General features: G+C 35.2%; 1 protein-coding gene and 1 pseudogene across 1 annotated transcript; both read left to right on the forward strand.

Moving 5' to 3' along the window:
- The first annotated feature begins 3,944 nt into the window (after positions 1–3,944).
- LOC115955233 (ABC transporter C family member 3-like) lies at positions 3,945–4,942 on the forward strand. The gene is made up of 2 exons (XM_031073299.1): positions 3,945–4,262; positions 4,789–4,942. Exons 1-2 carry the CDS (start codon positions 4,010–4,012, stop codon positions 4,899–4,901), a joined length of 366 nt encoding a protein of 121 aa, XP_030929159.1. The 5' UTR covers positions 3,945–4,009; the 3' UTR covers positions 4,902–4,942.
- An 11,535-nt stretch (positions 4,943–16,477) lies between these two features.
- On the forward strand, positions 16,478–22,770 carry LOC115954710 (annotated as a pseudogene).
- The last annotated feature ends 621 nt before the right edge of the window (positions 22,771–23,391 follow it).

Here is a 23,391-nt window from a genome sequence, read left to right on the forward strand (position 1 = left end):
AAATAAAAATTGATGTGGAAGGATAATTTTATTGATTTGAATTTAAATAAAATATTCCATGTTTAATTATTAAAAAAAAAAAAGAGAAAATATAAATAATTTAATGATGTGGAAGATGTGACTGAATTTAAATGTTGAATAACATAAGATGAGAAGAAAAAAAAAGTAAAAATAAAAATATATAACAATAAATACCAATAAAGAGAACAATTGCACATAAAAGATTTTTGTTTTTTATTATAACTCTAATTAAGATTGATGGTTTTTTTTTTAATATGTGTTTTTTATTGTGTTTTTTTAATTTCCCATCAGAAAGTCTTTTCTTTCCCTTTTATATTTTTGATTGAATTTTGGTTTGGATTAATACTTAGTTGTTTTTGGAAATAGGAATTTGAATATGCCTACCAGTTTTTTGACTAATAAATTATTATAAAATCTATTTTTTATTTCTTCAGTTTTATTTTAATTTTGGTTAAGTTAACGTTGTAATTTTGTGATGATTTTTTATTATTATGATAATTTCCTTATTCCTTAAGAGATGAGTTCTATATTAAGCAAATGTAACACACTACAACAAAGTTAGAAGAATATGGTTCACCTTAAAAAATATTAATGAAATACACAAAAAAATATTAAAATGATATATTTGTAGAGATAAAAAGATTAAAAAAAAAGAGTTTTTTTTTTAATTTTTAATTTTTTTTTTTTTGTTGAGGAAAAGACAATGCTTGAAGTAATTGTTACTTTTTATATATTACACTTCATTGCATAATATTTATACTCCCACACATCGCGTGAGTTTGCGGCTAATTTCCTATAAAAACTAAATGATTCTACAAGTCTTCTATTGGGAATGAATGCTAATCTTAGGTTGCTAAATGCAAATGTAGTAGAAACATTGTGAGAGAGAATAATGGGTTGTGCTTATGGTTAGTGTAATAAGCACGTGATATGATTGTGGGCTTCCTTTATAATCGGATTTTTTGTTACTCTTAAAGCAAACAAAATGACGCCCTTATCCCCACCCAAAATGTTTTCCTATAATGACAAGCTCTATCTTTTAACCTCAAGAAATACAATGCAATGGCCAAATGATATGCCCCGTTAATATATTGTCTCTAATCAAATAAACAAAGGCTCATATCCCCTTTAGGTACAGTTTTATATGGAATTCAATTGTTTTCAATTTTTTCTTTTCTCTATAAGAAAGAACCATCAACCTTAACTAACCCAAAAAAAAAAAAAAAACCATCAACATTAATTAGAGTTATAAGTAAGAACAAAAATAGGATAACATTTAACAATTAAAGAGAGAAATTTTTTTTTTAAAAACAAATCTAAATGGCATTAACCAATGTGGAGTTTTAAAGAACTCTTGGTTTACCTAGAATATAATAGAGAAAATAAAAATGAGACTAATACTAATTCTAGGAAACGTATATAGAGAAATAGAAATAAGGATGCTAATTATAGAACATTGGCAATACCATCAATCCAGTTTGAAGCTTAATCATAGCTCCACTAATTTGCTGACTTTCAACTTTTGGCTGGTATATATTTAGGCGTTCTCCAATGCCGTAAAATTCCTTATTGTCTGGTTTTACTTGAATTCCGACAAACTACCCAATTAAATTAAGTGAGAAAATGAGCATAATGATTCTAGTATAGAAAAAAAGAAAAAGAAAAAAATAAATAAAGAATTCCCAAAGATTAGTAATTTGGCATAAATAGATGAATGTATAAAAAAATTCATCAAAAAATTGAGAGAGAAAGAGAGAGAGAACCTTTTTTTGAATTCCAGTAAACTACCCGATTAAATTAAGTAAGAAAATGAGCATAATGATTCTAGTGTAGGAAAAAAAAAGAAAGGATTCCCAAAGATTAGTAATTTGGCATAAATAGAAGAATGTATAAAAAATTCATCGAAAAATTGAGAGAGAGAGAGAGAGAGAACCTTTTTTTTTTTTTTGTGAGAGAAAACCATGCATAGAATGGAATAGATAGTTACAAAAATTTATAGTAAGAGAGTATGAATAAGAAGAGACAAAATAAAGGAAGATATGAAGAGAAAGAAGAAGAATAATATTTATGTAGAGGGTAGTGAGGAGATGAAAAGATGAAGAATAGTATTTATGTAGAGGGTAATGGGGAGATGAAAAGGTAAGGGTGGAGAAAGGTTGGAAAAAGTGTAAATATTAAAATAAAATAAAAAGTAAATGTTAAAAACAATTATAGGAAAATTGCAAAGAAAATGATAATGAGGTGGATGCTAATGTGGCTCAACTGGAGCATAACAATAATAAATACTACACTTCAGCTTTTAGATATAATATAGACGAGGGTTCTCAATCTTCAAGGATGGGAAATGAAGTTTCTATCAAAAATCTTGGAGCTCAGGGGAATAGAGGCAGGGTGGTTGAAGAAGTTTCTTTACACTTCAGCATTTACCTCTTTTATCTTCTGGGGTGCTCCCACATTTATGTCTGTGGTCACTTTTGGTTCTTGTGTGTTGATGGGGATTCCACTTGAGTCGGGGAAGATCTTATCTGCACTTGCAACGTTTAGGATTCTTTAGGAGCCCATCTATAGTCTTCCTGATACAATCTCAATGATAGCTCAAACTAAAGTGTCCCTTGACCGAATTGTGTCCTTCCTTCGTCTTGATGACTTGCAGTCTGATGTGATAGAGAGGCTTCCAAGAGGTAGTTCCGATACAGCAATAGAGATTATTGATGGGAATTTTTGTTGGGATTTATCTTCGTCAAGTGCAACATTAAAAGATATAAATTTGAAAGTGCAACAAGGCATGAGGGTTGCTGTTTGTGGGACTGTTGGTCAGGCAAGTCAAGTTTGCTTTCCTGTATCCTGGGAGAAGTACCTAAGATATCTGGGACAATTACACATGGCATAGTTGCAATCTTACATGTTTATCATTTCTAAGATTACAAGTGGCTTTATGCCAACTTGATATTATTTTTATGGTATGATCAGAGTCCTTGCTATTGATTTAAAAAATTGGTAAAGGAACTCAAACAATAGTTTCCTAATTGTTTTTTTTTTCTTCATTTTCCTTTTCCCTGAAGGCATTGCGGACTTATTTGTGACATTTGGATTTAATCTAAACATGCTGCAAATGTGGGTAATATGGAATCTTTGTGAGTTGGAGAACAAAATTATATCGGTAGAAAGAATGTTTCAACACACTTGTATCGCAAGCGAGCCAACTCTTGTGATAGAAGAAAGTCAGCCAGATCATTCTTGGCCATCACATGGAGAAGTTGATTTTCATGGTCTCCAAGTCAGTTCTTAGTTATTTATCACCAAATAAAATCATATTATGTATAGGTTCATTCATGACCATGTTTTTTTGAGATGTATATTAACTAATGCTAATCATGCAATGTAGGTACGGTATGCCCCACACTTGCCACTTGTATTACGTGGCCTCACATGTACTTTCCCCGGAGAAATGAAAACTGGCATTGTAGGGAGAATAGGTAGTGGTAAATCAACTCTCATACAAGAACTTTTTCAGATTGTTGAACTTGCTGCCGGTCAGATAATGATAGATGGCATAAACATCTCTGTGCTTGGACTACCTGATTTGCGATCTAGACTAAGCATTATCCCTCATGATCCAACCATGTTTGAAGGGACTGTAAGAAGCAATCTAGAACCACTTGAAGAGTACACAGATGAAAAAATTCGGGAGGTACGTTAGTTTCTTATTTGGTAATTGAAAGAATTCTCTCTTTATTACATTTTCCTCATAAATCAAGCATGCACTGCTTTTAGGATTTTTAGTTAATAGATGGGACCTGCTAATACTATTTGTTTATGTTTTGGTTATAACTTTTCCCCTTGAATTTTTTTAGGCTCTGGATAAGTGTCAACTTGGAGATGAAGTTCGAAAGAAAGAAGGGAAACTGGATTCCACAGGTTCGTCTTTCCATCTTCTTATGTCAAATATTTTAGAACTATTTTGTGGAAATATATTGCTTATGTTCTTATGGAAGATGCAGTTAGCGAGAATGGAGAAAATTGGAGTGTGGGTCAAAGGCAGCTGGTCTGCCTTGGCCGTGTGCTGCTTAAGAAAAGTAAGGTATTGGTGCTTGAAGAAGCTACTGCATCCGTTGATACTGCTACAGATAATCTGATTCAGCGGACCCTCAAGCAACATTTTTCCAACTGTACTGTCATTACAATTGCACATCGGATAACTTCTGTTCTTGATAGTGACATGGTTCTGTTACTAAATAATGGTTACTATGGCCATATGATTTTTTTACACTCCTATAGCTTTTGCTTGTTTAGTTCTTTCATGGTTAGAATGATTTCATTGTAATCCTTTGGTGAGATAGGAAGGAAAGTGTGAAAGGGGTAGATATCATTCTAGTTATATGAAATCCTTTAAAACTATAAAGGATTCCTTGAATTCACAAGAAGACTCTAGAGTCCTCCAAAATAGTAACAATAAGCTAACTAAACTTTCATTGATAAAATATGATTTCAATTGTTGTTTTATAGATTACAGCATATTTAAACGCTTCCAAAAAATTATTTTCTTAGTAAAAACATTTCTAAAGAAATTCTAAATTTTGCATTTCATGATAGGGATCTAATTTGACTAGAAAAGCATTAAAATTACCTAAAATCAAGGAAATAAAACCCAACTCATAAACTTTGAAAATTACATAAAAATTTCAAAAAATTATCAAATTATAAAAATGGACTCTATATTTCGTCTTAGATTATATGGCTTAGAAGCTCTTCTTAATCTTTGTGTAGGGCTTATTGAGGAACATGATTCTCCAACAAGATTGCTTGAAAACAAATCATCATCTTTTGCACAACTTGTAGTAGAGTACACTGTGAGGGCAAATTCGAGCTTTGGGAAGTAAAGTTGCTGAGATTATTTGTGCTCTATTTGACTCTGGCAACTTTGTTGAGAATGACTCAAAATAATTGGTTCTATGGTCTTGTTTGAACTGTGAGAAGGATATTAGTGGGATTTAGGTGACCTAGCTAGTTAGTGGTTACTTTAGTACATTGCAGATAGAAGATTTTATAATAATGTTCATTGACAAGAGTAACTAAGTTGTAACTTTTATGCTTGAAATGAGTTTTTGGCATATTCTACCAACAAAGATTTGTTCAGCTCGTTTAAGTTTAAGAGAATATATCTTTTATTTCTATTATTTCCCTTAGTATTTATCTTGTTGAATTGTCAAAGTACTCTTAGTTAAGGTATCATCAAACCCACTTAAGTGAGTTTTATCTCTCGGGATAGAAATATTACTTAAGGAAGTGAGCTTTAGGAACTGGACTGATTGGCATGGTTGAGTCTTAACACTCTGTTTTGATACACACACTCAAAAATTGGTGAAAAAAGGCAACAATAAAGGAGATTTATAGGCATTAACCCTGTATCTCACCTCAATACTTATGTCTCAGTTTTGTTTTTGTTAGTCAGCTTATCTCCACAAATATTTGGGACACCCTACTGAGCTTGGTGGTAAGATTTTTCTGTAGATAATTAGCTCAAGTTTTGGAGACGAAGGGCTTGTATTTTGTGAGTAATTATGCATTTAAACTTGATCTTGTATTCGGCACAATCAACTTTCTCATTTAAATTAGTTGGATTAAATATGAAATCATCTAAAAATATTTTCAAGTGAGGAAACGACCTTATCGTGAGGATAATTGTGCTAGAGATTTTGCTCAAGAGACCGACCTATTAATCAACATGTTTTTAACTTTAATGATACTAGTCACAGATTCAAGGGATGTGAGGAAAAAATTGATGATTTTTTTTTTTTTTTTTTGGTTAAGTGAAAAAAGAAAATAGTAGATGAGACTTGTAAGTGTTAATCCTAAACCCTTCTAAAAATGATGTGATTATTTTCTAACAAAATATAGTCAATATAGTGTATTAGACTTTATAAATTAAGCTATCTATATCTGTTATTTGAAAGTGTTTTAAATTTTGTAAAAAAATTTTGGGAACAAAATGCATTTTATATTCAGTTATTATGTAAAACGAGCTATTTTGTAAATAATGTACTTTGTGATTGAAATTTGTTTCTAATACTTTTTACAAATAGTTCATGCTCTATATAAGTCTTGAATGACTTAAAGAAGAAGTAAATAAATCCTTTACTTTACTTATATTTCCCAAAAAAAAAAAAAAATATATATATATATATATATATATATATATATAGGACTTTGTTAGTTTTTAGACCTCTTAAACGATTGATTTAACCTAGGTAATTAGCCAAGTTGTTACTTAGTCCAATTAAACAAGTCTAGGTTATAACAAAATAAAAGATCAAATCATGCACAGCAGTGGAAAATAAATAACACAAGATACGATCACCCAAGAAACCAAACCGGTAAAAACCTGGGAAAGATTTAACCTAGCCATCCTCAAGGTAAACTTGAATCTACTATCTTGAAAGAATCGAAGTTCATACAATAAGACTTACAAGCCCCCACGCTCGACTTCTTATTGCTACCAACCAGTAAAACTTACTGACACAACCACGTGCAAGCTCCGAATCCACGGACTCCTTCTTTCTTGGATTCACCACCAGATACAAGCACACCCGCTTGTGTTTTCTTTAAACTTCAATGGCAGCAACTGAATTGATCATCAAGGCATAGATAAATCTTCTCCTTGAAAACCCTAAGTTTGTGTAAAGGAAAGCTCCTCTAGGTCTCACAAGAGATTTACACAAACCGCAAATATGAGCAACACTAAAACGTGGCTAGGGTTTGCCTTTTATACTTAGGACAAATAAGAAACCCTAAAAACGTTTTAAAACACTTAGGGCTGAGTTGGACGAAACTGTAGAAAAACATTTTGCCCGAGCTTCAATCGATCGAGCCAAGCCGAAAGGCATAATGCTTCCTGCTTTAACTCGATTCCAACTTTACATAAAATCACAACTTTGAGCTAGACTAAAAACACTTCTAAAACATTGTTTTGATCATGGTTTGCCAACAATACAAATTAGAGTTCTAAATACATAAAATCCTAAGACTTTAGAACCTAACAAACTCCCCCTTTGGCAATCTGTGACAAAACACAACTAGAAGCTCAAAGTTTACAAAATAAAGAGTCCTTTACAAAATAATGCTCATAAAACAAATTCAATCCTAACTACTATCCATCAGTTGCAAGTGTAGACAGCAGCTCAATTGAATCAACCTGTATATTTCCTGAAACACTAAACAAAATGCATAACCGCATGTGTGGTGAAAGTTCAAATATGTATAAACACCCTTGAACGTTTAGACCCCCAAATTACAACTTAACCAATTCAAGCATTATGTCAAACAACTAGTGTGCGGAAAATTAACATAAACTATAATATGGAATTGGAAAAACTATCTAAGCCAAATAAAATCACAACCCACAGCAGATACTAAAAGGCAAAGATAAAAGGGAAGGAAGATACAAACACAAAGACAACACGTGATGTGTTATCGAAGAGGAAACTGAAGCCCTCGGCGTAAAACCTCTCCGCCGCCCTCCAAGCGGTAAACAATCCACTAGAAAATATAGTTGGGATACATGGACAGCAATAGACCCTCCAAGCCTAATCTACCCAGTGCACCTAAGCCCTCCAAGCTTCTTGCTCCAACGAGGTTGCGTCGAACCTTTTTCGTTTCTAGCTTCCCGGATTCCGCTACTAGACCGTAGCATCAACCAATGTAAATTGGGTCCTTCCTAACTGCTTCCCAGAAATCCAAACAGCCCTCTCACACTGATGAATATGGTGAGAACAAGGTTTGGTAAAATGCCTCTCAAGGATTTGACAATGGAGAGGAAGAGAGTTAAGGAATTTGAAGAGACTCTAATATATAGATTGTGGATGAATCAATCTTGTTTTTCTTTAGGGTTTCTCTCTTAAAATTCTCTCTGGAAGCTCTCTTTCATTTGTGGGTAAAAGAGGTATTTATATTGGAGTAAGAGAGGAATGTGAAACGTTAGGATTTACAAAACAGGGGTGGCTCGCGGCTTGACCTCGCGACTTGACTGAGTCGCGAGATCCAGTCGCGAGATAATCGTATGGCCAGTTGTCTTGTTTTGTCCTATAGTACTCCAACTAGCATGACTGTTCACCTTCTAGCATGCTTGGCACGTGTGCTGCGTCTGGCGGCTTGAAGCCGCAAGCCACCCACGAGAATAAGCCGCGAGTCTCTGTTTTCTTGCACACTCTTGAGCAATCAACACTCTATCTCACTCACTACCCTTACAACAAACCCACCTAAATACATGGTTACTAAATGCTGAAATACAAGCAAATTTGGCACGGAATAAAACCAATTAGATGGTTGAATAAATTCAACCTTACATGTGGAAACAATACAAGTAAACCAAATAACATCTTGATTTCAAACAACACACAAATAAAGACAAATATCAATGAATAGCTCATAAATATAAATCAATAAGCAGTTTGAAACAAGAAACATATAAAGTACCAACAAAACATAAAATTCCCCCTAACATGAATATCCCAATAAAAAACATGGCAAGAGCTAAAAATGTAAAGTACAAAGTGAAGCACCCAGATACAAACTAAACTCCACAAGCTCCAATCAAAAACAAATAAACTCCCCTTGAAAGCAAAAACTCTACAAAGTACTCCCCCTTTTTATGACAGAATGCCAAAGGGAAAACAAGATATCCATCATCAAAAGGGAGGTGGTCTAAACTGCGCCAACTCCGCATGCAAGGCACGGATCTCATCGAGCACGTCCACCAAAATTTGTCCTTGAGCCGCCTGAACGGTCAAGACATAATCCAACGTGCGGCGAATGTCTGAATCATCCAAAGCAGTCGGTGGAGGAACATCAGCATCAGCAGCAGCACCTGATGTCTCAGCAGCATCAGCACCTGTAGAAGAGGGAGGAGGGGGAACACCACTAGATGACGCACCCCTAAGACGAGAAGGATCATCTCTCAATTGAGCAGCCCTCTGATGAAGAAAGGTGGCACCTATGGGAGCAATAACATGAACAAGCTCACCAGACAGAAAACCATCTAGACTTAAGAAGAGCAAAATCCTATGAATGAAAATAGGATAAATCAGCGCATGCCCTATGGCAGAACTCCTATGAATTTCGTTCAAAGAACGAAGGAACAAGTGAGGAAAACTGATAGACGCTCCAGAAACAAAGGCAAACAAAAACACACATCGCTCTAAAGGGATAGTGTGGAAGTGAGAGATAGGCCACAGGGAATGACATGCTATCCTAAAGAAGAGATAGGCAGTCTCGGTAAGTTCAGCGGACGTAATCCGAGGATCAGAACCCCACTGGATAGATGATCCAGTGATGTAAGACATGACTACATCTAATGAGGGTGACTCATCATAGGGATAGTCAGGCTCCCGAACAACCGGCACCCCAAAAGCCTCAGCCACTACCCGAGGGGTAATGGTGAACTATATACCTCATATCCAACTTCTAACAAGGGTGTTGGAATCATAGATGTAGCAAGAGAGGTTCGAGAAGAACTCTCTAATCAAGGCGGTCGGGGGTGGATGATCTATCTCTAAGAGAGGCAACTAACCTCTAGACTCAAAATTGGCCCTAATGGCTAGATCAAGCTCGTCCAACACAACAGCTCGCTCAGCCCATATCTTACGCTTACAGTTCAGGGTCTCAAAGGCTTCTTTACACTTATCATTCCTAAACAACTCAACCCTAGTGGGAGACTCAGAGGAAGTGGAAGTGGTCCTATGGGCTCTAGTTTTCCTAGGCATGGTGCTAAGATAAGGACCAAAACACAGAGCAAAAGAACAAAACACAAAACCAAACCCAAGGGGAGACTGCAAGTTAGCACAAAAACAGAATATAGAATAAAAATCTTATATGATGCATGAACATTTTAAATGACATGATGCATGTTCTAATGCAGTGAATTTAGTCCAAAAGGTTCAAATTCACAAAATTGGCTTGAACATTGAGGTATTAACACAAAACCCCCAAAATTTGGAAAACCACTTGATCAATTTGAAAAATATTGAAGAATTGATCATCACACATGATAGAATAACAAAAATAATGACCAAATACGTCAATTTGGTAAGCCAATTTCATCAATTTAACCCAATTAGACAAAAATCCCCAATTCGGATCAAATTCAAACCCTAGAATTTCCAATTTTTCAAAAACCACAAAATTGATCAAATTAAACTACAAGGATCATTATTATAGCATCATAGAACAAAAACCCATTGATCAATTTCACCAAAATAGGTTCGAATCATCAAAAACCCCAATATTTTGAAAGTGTCGAAAATAGCCACAAGAATGCATGAAAAATGCATGAAATCATGAAATAAAATGCAAAAGGAAGGGCAAAAGAGACTTACCGGCCTTCAAGGACAAAAACCTTGCAAAAATCTTGAAGGAAAACGACAAAAAATTGATGGTGGAGCCTATAGCCAACGCGGAGAGAGAGAAAAGTTGAAAAACTTTTGAAAAAGTCCTTTTGAAAAAGACAATCTGACCTTTTTAAAAAACATGTTTCACAAGTTTCGATCGATTGAAAAACAGCCTCGATCGATCGAAACAGTCATAGACTCTATAAAAACAATTTGAAACAAGTTCGATCGATCGAAACAGACAGAGGCTTTCTCTATCAAATTTTAAAAATTTTCGATCGATCGAAAAACAGAATGGATCGATCGAAATGGGCAGAGGCTCACCAAATTTGAGGAAACACAGTTTTTGAAAAAGACATTTAGAATCAACTCAAAGTATTGAAATTTAAGAACAACATGCATGAGAATGAGATGATATGATTTTCAAAAACAATCATTTCAAGCCCAAATTCCTCAAAAACAAAATTTCTTGCATTCTCCACAAATTTTCAAGCAACAAATTAATTTTGCACAAAATTCAAAGTATTTACAAAACTTGGTTGGTCAGACCATAAATACACATAATAACATGTATAATGTTTAGCAAAGAGTAACTCGTGTAGTGTGTGCAACTAGCAAAAACTTGAGATACATGTGAGGTGATATGTGAATAGTAATCAATCACAAAGTCTACAAAATTCATCACAAAGAATTTAAAAGAGACTATCACCTAAAGAGTTACATCATATAACTCTCACATCTCCTAGATCATAAGCTTGCAATCATGTAAGTTTCTTGTATTTATGCCTCATAATATACATACCAATTTTAAGTCATGTGAGTTTGGCAACAAGCCTAATAGTACACACCAATTTTAAGTATTAAGCAATTTAAACCGAGGCTTCACCTTATGTTTTTTTTGTGCATGTACTATACTTTCTCGAACACAAAATCTTATGATATGCACTAAGGTATTCATGATTGGCTAGTGAACAGTGGTGAGATGGTTATTTATGCCTTTCTCTAAAAGTTCAAGTCAAACATTTAAAAACATGTGACTTCAAGATTAAGATATAGTAATCAAAAACCATAAACATCTTTCCCACACAACATGCACTACAAATCTTCAACTAGTAAAGTGCAATAAGTAAGCTCATCAAAGCTAAACAAGGTACAAAAGACATGTTATATGAAAATAAATTAATCAACCTTGTTCTCAAAAACCAAGAAGTATAGTACAAAACAAAATTTGCTTCCTTTTTCTCCTTTTATTTTTTTATTTTTTTTATTATTAAAAAAAACACCTAGAATGAAATGCATGAATGTTATGCAATGCAAATCCTAAAAAAAAGAAAAGAAAGAAAAAAAAAATAAAAAAATAAAATAAAATAAAATAAAATAAAAGAACAATGGTCACAAAGGGTAGAGCAATGAAGCATAAGGACCATGTCAGAAAGACTCAGTTAGATCGAGTCTTTTGCATCCAAAACCTTTTAGATGCACGACGAGCATTGGAGTTCTTATTCACATGAGAATGATTACCAACTCCAGAATTGGAATAAAGGTTTAAAACCTTTACCAAATCACCAATAAGTACCATAGGATCAAGTGCTTGAGGCACAGGTACTTTTGGTTTGTTTGCTCTCTTTGCAGCTTGCAGCTTGTAACAGTTTGGACGAATGTGTCTTGACTTACCACAAAAGTGACAAACCTATGCAGGCTTATCATGTGTCTTGCCCTTAGATAGGGTAGGCTTCCTAGATTTAGACTCTTTCAGATCAACCCTAATCTTCCTAGATGATGAACCTTCTAAGGGTTTAACAACCTCACTCACAGGGGGTTTGACAGTTTCACTCACTATCTCACTCACTGAAGGTTCAGAAGAAGAAGATGAAGGAACAAACTTTGTGGAATGAGGAGCGGATACAGAGATACTTTCAACATAACCTAATCCAGTTTTGTCAGAAGAAGACTTTTGAACACTCAGCATTTGATCAAGTTTAGAACTAGCAGATCTAACAACAGATAAATCAAGTTCCAAAGATTTAACTTTATCAAGTAAAAGCATATTTTCAATTTTCACATTGTTTAAAAGATCATTAGCATCAAACAGTTTAACAAGCAAAGAGATTCAATTTTCTTCAGGCCAAGTTCAACATTCATAGCATCCTTTGCAGCAACTTTGGAAAGTTTATTATAGGTCTCTTGAAGATTTGCATCTTCAAAGAGTTCCCCATCAGAAGGGTTCTCTTCAACAGATATGCTCTCATCAACTACAGCAGTAACGGTGAAAGTAATGAAGTTTCTATCCTCATCACAATCCGACTCATTATCAAAAACTTCACCATCACTAAGGGTTACAGCCATAGTCTTACCCTTAGACTTCAAATAGGTTGGACATTCAGATTTCATGTGTCCATACCCTTGACATCCAAAACACTGAAAGCCCAAGGAATTATTGGAAGATTGACCTACTCTTTCTCTAGGTTTATCATTGTTGTTAACCTTAGTGGGATCATGCTTCCTAAAATTTCTAGGTTCAGCAGTGTTTGTGCCTTTTGCCTTTCTATTACTATTCATGAGAAAGTTTCTAAAATTCTTGGCAAGGTAGGCAATCTCTGTAGCAGAGAGCTCATCATCAAATCCACCACCTTCAACATCATCAATTGACTTAAGAGCCATTGATTTGGATTTGGTAGTTTTGGGTAGATCCAACTCATAAGATTGAAGAGATCTTACAAGTTCATCAATAGGGATGGAGTCCACATCCTTGCTTTCAGTAATGACAGTCACCTTGGGTCTAAAGTCTTCTGTTAAAAATCTAAGAATCTTCCTAACAATTTTAGGTTGATCATAAATTTCATCCAAGTTAAAAGCAGAATTAACAATATCATTCAATTTAGCATAGAATTCATCAAAAGATTCATCATCAGACATCCTAATGCTTTCAAATTTAGAAGTCAATTGCTGCAATTGATTTATTTTGACAGCCTTTGTGCTTTCATGCACAGTCTGGAGGATATTCCAAGTAGTATGAGCAACCTCAACATTAGAGATTCTCTTAAATTCCTCCATAGAAACAACGTTAAAGATCGCATTCATAGCCTTGCTATTAAATGCAACTGCTTCTTTTTGAGAAGTTTTCCACTCACTAACAGGAGTAGTGGGCTTCTCCCATCCGTATTCAACGGAGTTCCACACCCTCTCATCAATGGATTTCAGGAATGTTTTCGTCCTTACTTTCCAATAAGCATAATTATTCCCATCAAAGTGAGGAGGAATAACTAGAGAGTGTCCGTGTTCCATGACAACAGGGATCAAGGATCAGCTCAGTGATCAAAGGATCAACAACAAAAGAGCTACCTGCTCTGATACCACTTGTTAGTTTTTAGACCCCTTAAACGATTGATTTAACCTAGGTAATTAGCCAAGTTGTTACTTAGTCCAATTAAACAAGTTTAGGTTATAACAAAATAAAAGATCAAATCATGCACATCAGCGAAAAATAAATAATACAAGATATGATCACCTAGGAAACCAAACCGGTAAAAACCTGGGGAGGATTTGACCTAGCTATCCTCAAGGTAAACTTGAATCCACTATCTTGAAAGAATCGAAGTTCATACAATAAGACTTACAAGCCCCCACGCTCGACTTCTTATTGCTACCAACCAGTAGAACTTACTGACACGACCACGTGCAAGCTCCGAATCCACAGACTCTTTCTTTCTTGGATTTACCACCAGATACAAGCACACTCGCTTGTGTTTTCTTTAAGTTTCAATGGCAGCAATTGAATTGATCATCAAGGCGTAGATAAATCTTCTCCTTGAAAACCCTAAGTTTGTGTAAAGGAAAGCTCCTCTAGATCTCACAAGAGATTTACACAAACCGCAAATATGAGCAACATTAAAACGTGGCTAGGGTTTGCCTTTTATACTTAGGAAAAATAAGAAACCCTAAAAACGTTTTAAAACACTTAGGGCTGAGTTGGACGAATCTGTAGAAAAACATTATGCCCGAGCTTCGATCGATCGAGCCAGGCCGAAAGGCACAATGCTTCCTGCTTTAACTCGATTCCAACTTTACATAAAATCACAACTTTGAGCTAGACTAAAAACACTTCTAAAACATTGTTTTGATCATGGTTTGCCAACAATACAAATTAGAGTTCTAAATACATAAAATCCTAAGACTTTAGAACCTAACAGGCTTGTTTACCAATAACCTAATTCTTTACCAAGAACCCAAAGGAATAGAAGAAAAAACTCCATTTTTGCATGAATTTTTTTTTTTTGGGGTCCTATTTTGATTTTCTACTTTTCATATACATGGGAAATGAAATGGGCAAAAAACGATTTGAGAATTAAATCAAGGTACCATAGCTTCAAAAAAAAAAAAAAAATAAAGGTACCACAATTGAAAACTTAGTCAAACATGTGGAGTAAAACTAACAGATGAAATGATAATTGCATGTGATGCCAGGGGCGCATGATAATGTAGGTAAATAATTTATTAATTGATATATTTTTTTTTGAGAAAAAATTTATTAATTGATTGAATGTGAATCGTGTGTTATAATGATTAGTGACCTTCAGAATGCCACAAGTTTCTTAGGAAAATAGGAGAGCGAGTAAATTAAAACATCTTCCACACTTTTGGCCAGAGAATAGAAATAGTAAACCTACACCCAAAAACCCCAAAAAAAAAAAAAAAAAAAAAACGTTATTGGATTTGTCAATTTACTTCTTAGTAACGCTATAATTTGAGTCGAGTGTAGCCAATTTTATTCAAGTTTCTGGGGTAAAGTTATTTAATTTTATTTTTAGAGCACTAAATACAAATCAAACTCGAACGCATCTTCTTCTAATTAAAAAAAAAAAAAAAAGACTTGAACACATTTTCATAAATTTATGTCAATGATTAATTAAATTATAGTTGAGAGTATATTTTTGGATTTGATTAGAAAGATTGATCTTAATTTATTAACTAATTTGCTAGAATTCATATATAATTTTTATTAAAGAAATGGAGAATTTAAATTATAAAAAATTTAAAAATACAAGTAAAGTATAAATTTAGAGATGATGATGATTTGATGATTTTTTGTCCATTTTTTTATCTTTTTTTTTTTTTTTTGGTGAAACTTGTTTGCAATTATAACATCGTTTTTTCCTCTCACATAAATAATGAATCCCATCATAATTTATGTTATTGTAGGTACTTTTTGCTTATTGCAAGTCCCACTTTACTTTTTGTTATTTTCCACCTTGGGTAAAAAAATCAATCAATTTATTTATTTATTTTTTTGGAGAAGCTTAATTTATTTTATTTAGCTTCTAGCACTTATTTATAGTGCTTCCACTTAAAAAAATTCAGTCAAAAGCTAAATTAGCTAAAACGAACAGTTAACGAGTTTTAAATAAGATGGCAAAGCTTGAAAATGGAGAGGATTTAAAATCCTGAAAGAGTTACCTCCAAAACAAGACTGGTTTAAAGCTAGAGAGAACCTTCGGTCAAGAGCTGGCGTAGTTTCAGGGGTGAGCAGAGTACATGATTCTCAGGGACAGGTTATGGCATCAATGGTGCAACAAGTCTGGCTCCCTAACTGGGTTGTGGCAGTTGAAGCTTTTGCTCTTCATGCAGAGCAGCAGAAGTCCAGTATGCAACCTGGATCAATGCACTCAAGCGTCTAAGGGCCTTTTGTTTTCAATAGTGTTCAACGTGAAGGCAATGCGGTAGCACAAGCTTTAGCTAGAAAAGCACCAGAAGTAGAGGAATTTCACTGCTTGGATGGATTCGGTTCCTGATGACATTGATTGTATTCTATCTGCAGATGCAGATTAGCTTTTGCAGAATAAAAATTCAATCATGATTTCAAAAAGAGAAAATAAATAAAGTTAAGACAAAAAGCTAACACAAAAAAGCAAAAAAAACTTTGTCAGACGGACACATGGTCAGGTCCAACCAGCAGTTGCAGTCGGAGTCAGTGTCCCTACAAGTTCACACCTTTTTGGGTAAAGATGACAAACCTTTCTTTGTGCTGTTCATTTATGAGTCAATGTATGAGTCTTGGTCACCATGACTCGTATACAACCCATCTAACACCCACTTAAGCTTTAACAAAAATGGAACTTGTTCAATCCTTAAACCACAGTATATCAATGTTGTTCTCACACTACTATTCTTCACTCATGTACACAGGTACTGATTTTCTCTTTAAACCCATTTTCCTACGTGGGTTTTCTGGTTCTTTGCACTTGGTTTTGTCATTTGTTTTGTTTATCTCATGGGTGTGCAAGAAATTCAAGGTGGGGCATAGTGAAGGTCCAAATGAGAAGTTTAAGAACAGAAGGGGTTTGTGCCATAAACAGACTGTAATTTGTTGTTTTGGTGTTTTTGTGTTTAGTCTAGTGTTATGTTTATTGAATTACTTCTATTTGTATAGAAATGATTGGTCTGATGAAGGTCAAGTAACCCTTTTAAATTTAGCCCTCAGAGCACATGCTTGGGGTGCAGTATGTGTTTACCTGCACGCCCAGTTGTTCAATTCAATTAAATCAAAGTACCCATTTTTATTGAGAGTTTGGTGGGGCTTCTATCTCTGTATTTCTGGTTATTGCCTTGTCATAGATGTTATTCTTTATAGAAAATGTGTTAATTTACCAGTTCAATATTCTGTTTCCGATGTTATATCTGTTGTTTCGGGTTTCTTCCTCTGTTATGTGCGGGTTTTTGGAAAGAGTGAGGGTGAAGATACCCTTCTTGAAGAACCTCTCTTGAATGGTGATTCTAGTGCTAGCAACGAACCAGAGTCAAGCAAGTCTAAGGGAGTTGAAACTGTAACCCCTTATTCAAGTGCTGGATTTTTCAGCAGTCTTACCCTCTCTTGGCTGGGTTCTCTAAGTTCCCTTGGCAATAAGAAGACTTCAGACCTTGAGGATGTTCCTCAACTTGCTCCCGGTGATAGCGTAGTTGGGGCTTTCCCAGCATTTAGAAATAAGCTTGAGGCAGAGTGTGGTACAGTTAACAAGGTGACCACATTGAAGCTAGCGAAGGCATTGATCTTCTTCGCATGGAAAGAGATTCTTTTGACAGCCATATACGTGATGATGAACACATTGGCTTCCTATGTCGGGCCGTATCTTATTGACAAATTTGTTCAGTACCTCAATGGGGGCCAACACTACAAGAGTGAGGGCTATGTTCTGGTTTCAGTAATTTTTGCTGCAAAACTTGTGGAATGTATCTCAAAAAGGCATTGGTCCTTTAAGTTGCAGCTGGTTGGAATTAGGGTCCGATCAGTATTGGTTACAGTGATCTATAATAAAGGTATGACCCTTTCATGCCAGTCAAAGCAGGGCCACACTAATGGGGAGATCATCAATCTCATGACAGTTGATGCTGAGAGGATAGGGGACTTTGGTTGGTATATGCATGATCCGTGGATGGTCCCTCTACATGTTGCTATCGCATTGTTAATTTTATATAAAAATCTTGGGCATGCTTCAATTGTAGCTCTTTTTGCAACTGTACTTGTTATGTTGGCTAATTATCCATTGGGAAAATTACAAGAGAAGTTTCAGGACAAGATAATGGAAGGATGAATGCAACATCTGAGATTTTAAGGAACATGAGGATTCTCAAGCTTCAAGGATGGGAGATGAAGTTTCTATGTAAAATTACCAAGCTCGGGGAGACCGAGGCAGGATGGTTAAAAAGGTATGTTTACACTATGGTGATGACTACATTTGTCTTTTGGGGTGCCCCCAGATTTGTGTCTGTGGTCACTTTTGGTGCTTGTATGCTCTTTGGAATCCCACTTGAGTCGGGGAAGATCTTATCTGCACTTGCAACGTTTAGATTCTTCAGGAGCCTATCTTTTATCTTCCCGAGGGTATCTCAATGATTGCTCAAAGTAAAGTGTCCCTTGATCGAATTGTATCATTCCTTCGTCTTGATGACTTGCAGTTTGACACAATAGAGAAGCTTCCAAGAGGTAGTTCCGATACAGTAATAGAGATTATTGATGGGAATTTCTCTTGGAATTTGTCTTCCTCTAATCCTACATTGAAAGATATAAATTTGAAAGTGCAACATGGCATGAGGGTTGCTGTTTGTGGAACTGTTGGTTCAGGAAAGTCTAGTTTGCTTTCTTGTATCCTTGGAGAAATTCCTAGGATATCTGGCACTGTTAAGTTGTGTGGGACAAAGGCCTATGTTGCTCAGTCACCATGGATACAAAGTGGTAAGATTGAAGAAAACATATTGTTTGGTAAGGAGAAGGAAAGAATGAGGTATGAAAGGGTCCTTGAAGCATGTTCATTGAAGAAGGATCTGGAAATTCTCTTGTTTGGAGATCAGACAGTTATAGGTGAGCGAGGAATCAATTTGAGTGGTGGGCAGAAGCAAAGAATCCAAATTGCACGTGCTCTATACCAAAATGCTGATATCTATTTATTTGATGATCCTTTTAGTGCTGTGGATGCTCATACAGGATCCCACCTCTTTATGGTAATTTTCTATACTACTCTAATGTCATTACATTCTGACTAAAATGAGTTTTACCCCCCTAATTTATCATATATATTAACTGATGCTGTACAAATTGAAGATGTTTTCTTTTCTTCAGTTGGGATACTTGAATATACTTGCACTTTGTTCGGATTTTGTTTTCTGTAGTTGCTGCTTAGCTCTTTTGAAATGGATTTATTTGATACCTATATGGCAGGAATGTTTGCTGAACCTCTTGAGTTCAAAAGCAGTGATTTATGTTACTCATCAAGTAGAGTTCTTACCTTCTGCTGACCTTATCTTGGTGAGCCATTCACATTAAGTTTCTTTCCACCTTTTTCTTTATGATCTCAACTTATGGATGGATTGTCCCTTTGTTTCTAGATGTGAAATCAGCTATTACATTTGTTGTTAGGTTATGAAAGATGGAAGAATTACTCAAGCTGGAAAGTACAATGAAATTCTTCATTCTGGAACTGAGTTTATGGAACTTGTGGGTGCACATAAGAAAGCTTTGTCTTCACTTGATTCTGCAGAGGCTAGGTCAGTGTCTGAAAGTAGAAATATGAGCAAGGAAGTTGGAGATATGGGTATTACTAATGGTGTTGCACAAAAAAAAGAAAATAAAGATGTTCCAAATGGCAAAGCAGATGATGTGGTTGGATCAAAAGGACAGATTATCCAAGAAGAAGAGAGAGAGACAGGTAAAGTTGGGTTTTCAGTTTATTGGAAATATATCTCTATTGCATACAGAGGAGCTCTTGTGCCTTGTGTATTGCTGGCACAGGTTCTCTATCAGCTCCTTCACAATTACTGGATGGCTTCGGCAGCTGGAATCTCACAAGATGTGAACCCTGCAGTTTCTAGCTCTACTCTTATAATTGCTTACGTTGCTCTGGCCATTGGAAGTTCATTTTGCATCCTTGTCATATCGCTGCTACTTTCTACTGCTGGGTTCAAGACAGCCACTCTACTCTTCAATAAGATGCACTTATGCATTTTCCGTGCCCCCATCTCATTCTTTGATGCCACCCCAAGTGGAAGAATCCTAAACAGAGTAAATGGAAAATGTTTATGGTCCTTCTTGAGTGGAAGCTTCAAAAGAAGCGTAGTTTACAATTTGATATGGCTCTTTCTTCTTCGGTTTAAACAATTCCTCTCTCTCTCTCTCTCTCTCTCTCACACACACACACACACACTCTTACACATGCAAATATATTCTTTCATATAAACATGGTGGATGTAAATTTTTTAATTTAATTGGCTGTATGTTTCCTTGCAGGCTTCTACAGACCAAAGTGCAGTGGATTTCAATATTCCACATCAAGTTGGGGAATTTGCTTTCTCGTTGATCCAGCTTCTTGGAATTATTGCAGTAATGTCTCAGGTTGCGTGGCAGGTTTTTATCATTTTTATCCCCGTGATTGTAACCTGTATCTGGTATCAGGTATACCATCTGACTTTATCCTGAAACTGTATAATTTTATGTTTATCATACTGCCTTCTATACATTTTAGACTGCACATGCTACAAGGTCCACAAGATTAAATTTCAAACCTGTATTAGGAGTTTTTCTGTCAACTTGATAAAAGCACACCAAATTGCAAGATAAATGAATACTCTCTAAAAAATGATTTTTCTTAAGATAGATGAGTTAAGTTGCTAGGTGAATGTAGTGCATTTGTTTGTGCCCTTTTTGCTCTCTAATTTTCTCAAATATCTGGGGTTAGAACCATGCAAAGAGCTACAAATGCTAACCATTCATTATTTCTCCCCCATTGTAATATTCAAATGTATGATCATTATTATGTGGAGATTAGTTTTGTAATGAACATGTTATTATGCAGCAATATTACATAACTTCAGCTCGAGAACTAGCGAGATTAGTTGGTGTGTGCAAAGCTCCCGTGATACAACATTTGGCTGAAACAATTTCAGGCTCACCAACAATTAGGAGCTTTGATGAAGAATCAAGATTTAGGGATGAAAATATGAGACTGACAGATGCATATTCTCGGCCTAAGTTCCATAATGCCGGTGCAAGGGAATGGTTGTGCTTCCGCTTGGATATGTTGTCTTCTATCACATTTGCCTTCTCCTTGGTTTTCTTGATCTGTATTCCTGAGGGAGTCATTAATCCAGGTAAGTAATTCCCATCTAGTGTACTGACAATGCTTCTTGCTGTTTATTTAATTTGGTAAAGGAACCAGAGTAATACATTTCAAATTGTCATTTTTTTAATCCTTATAATTTTTTGGTTTTCTTTTTTCCTGAAGCCATTGCGGGTTTAGCTGTGACATATGGACTTAATCTAAACATGGTACAAGCCGGGATAGTATGGACTCTTTGCCAAATGGAGAACAAAATTATATCAGTAGAAAGAATACTTCAATACAGTTCTGTCCCAAGTGAACCACCTCTTGTGATAGAAGAAAACAGGCCAGATCATTCTTGGCTACCAAATGGAGAAGTTGATATTCATGATCTGCAGGTAGTTTTGGTAAATGGTTTTTTATTACCAAACAACTGAGAAATTGTAAAAATTTCGTTCATGACTATGATTTTTATGCGTTCTATATTAGTTAATGATAAGGGGAGTAATGTAGGTACAGTATGCACCACACATGCCACTTGTACTGCAAGGTCTCACATGTACTTTCCCTGGAGGAATGAAAACTGGCATTGTAGGGAGAACAGGCAGTGGTAAATCAACTCTCATACAAGCACTTTTCCGGATTGTTGAACCTGCTGCTGGTCAGATAATTATAGATGGCGTCAACATCTCCTCAATTGGACTGCATGATTTGCGATCTAGACTAAGCATTATCCCTCAGGATCCAACAATGTTTGAAGGGACTATAAGAAGCAACCTGGATCCACTTGATGAGTATACAGATGAACAGATTTGGGAGGTGGGTTGATTTCTTCTTGGGCGAGTGAGAGAATTCTCTTTTCTAAATTTCCTTGTAAATTGGACAGTCAATGTAGTTATTTGTAGTTAACGGGTGGCTCCTGCCTATTATTATTATTATTTTTATTTTTATTTTTTATACTTATGAAATTGCCCCTAAATTTTCCCTTGAATTGTTTTAGGCTTTGGATATGTGTCAACTTGGAGATAAAGTTTGGGATAAAGAAGGAAAACTAGATTCCACAGGTTTGGCTTTTCAGCTTCTTATGTGGAATATTTCAAAAATATGCAATGGAAACATATTGCTTATATTCTTATGGATGCTGCAGTTAGTGAGAATGGAGAGAATTGGAGTGTGGGTCAGAGGCAGCTGGTCTGCCTTGGCCATGTGCTGCTCAAAAAAAGTAAGGTATTAGTGCTTGATGAAGCTACTGCATCTGTTGATACTGCAACAGATAATCTCATTCAGCAAACCCTCAGTCAACATTTTTCTAACTGCACGGTCATCTCCATAGCACATCGAATAACTTCTGTTCTTGATAGTGACATGGTTCTGCTACTAAATAATGGTTAGTTTGACCATATGATTTTACCTTACTTATATTGTTCTTTCATTGTTAATATGATTTCATTGTAATGTAATCCTATGGCTTAGCCGATTTCTTTCAATCCTGGTGCAGGGATTATGGAGGAATATGATTCTCCAACTAGATTGTTAGAAAACAAGTCATCATCTTTTGCTCAACTTGTAGCGGAGTACACAATGAGGTCAAATTCCAGTTTCGGGAACTAATCTTATTTGACTCTCGCATGTCAATTGACAATGGCAAAAACTCACTGCTTTGTGATCTTGTTTTGTTGATCTAACTGGTGGCTGCAGTGTGTTTTTGGCATATTGAAAGAACAGATGGTGTGCACTTGATAAATTTCTGATAATAGATATTAATGAGAGTAACTAATAAGTTGTAACTTTTCTATCGTTTTCGTTCAAAAAAAGAAATAAATCCTACGTGCTGGGCTTGATTAATGGCATTTTATTCTTCCATACAGTTTTCTCTATAAGTGAGCAAGAATGTCATATGCTTAAGGCTATGCCGTCAAATGGTAAGTCACTTGATCCTAGAACTACATCTACACGGTGAAAAGATGCACTACCATCCATCATCATCAAAATTGAACTATAGGATAATAAAAAATAAAAAATTTATTAAAAAAAAAAAAAAAAAACTTACTGAAAGCAAACATATCATATCAACCTTTTATTGGAAAACCTAAATTCAAATCAATATCAATATCATCAATATATTCTCATTAAAAAAAAAAAAAACTATTATCAATATATCTATTATTTAATCCAATCTAGTATACTATATATAGTTACTGAAGACAATGTTAAGAGCACTAACATTCGGGAATGTAAAAAAAGAAAACCTATTTTACATTCTCAAACAACATCTGTTAAGTTTGTAGTTTTCAGTACTTGACACATTTTAGAATCTAGCATTTTATGATTAGGATAGACAATGCCATGTGCTACAACTCAATTTGCAATTTTGTTGACTACTTCTTACCATGTGTCAACAA

Source organism: Quercus lobata, chromosome 8, assembly GCF_001633185.2.
Source record: "Quercus lobata isolate SW786 chromosome 8, ValleyOak3.0 Primary Assembly, whole genome shotgun sequence".
Classification (NCBI taxonomy): domain Eukaryota; kingdom Viridiplantae; phylum Streptophyta; class Magnoliopsida; order Fagales; family Fagaceae; genus Quercus; species Quercus lobata.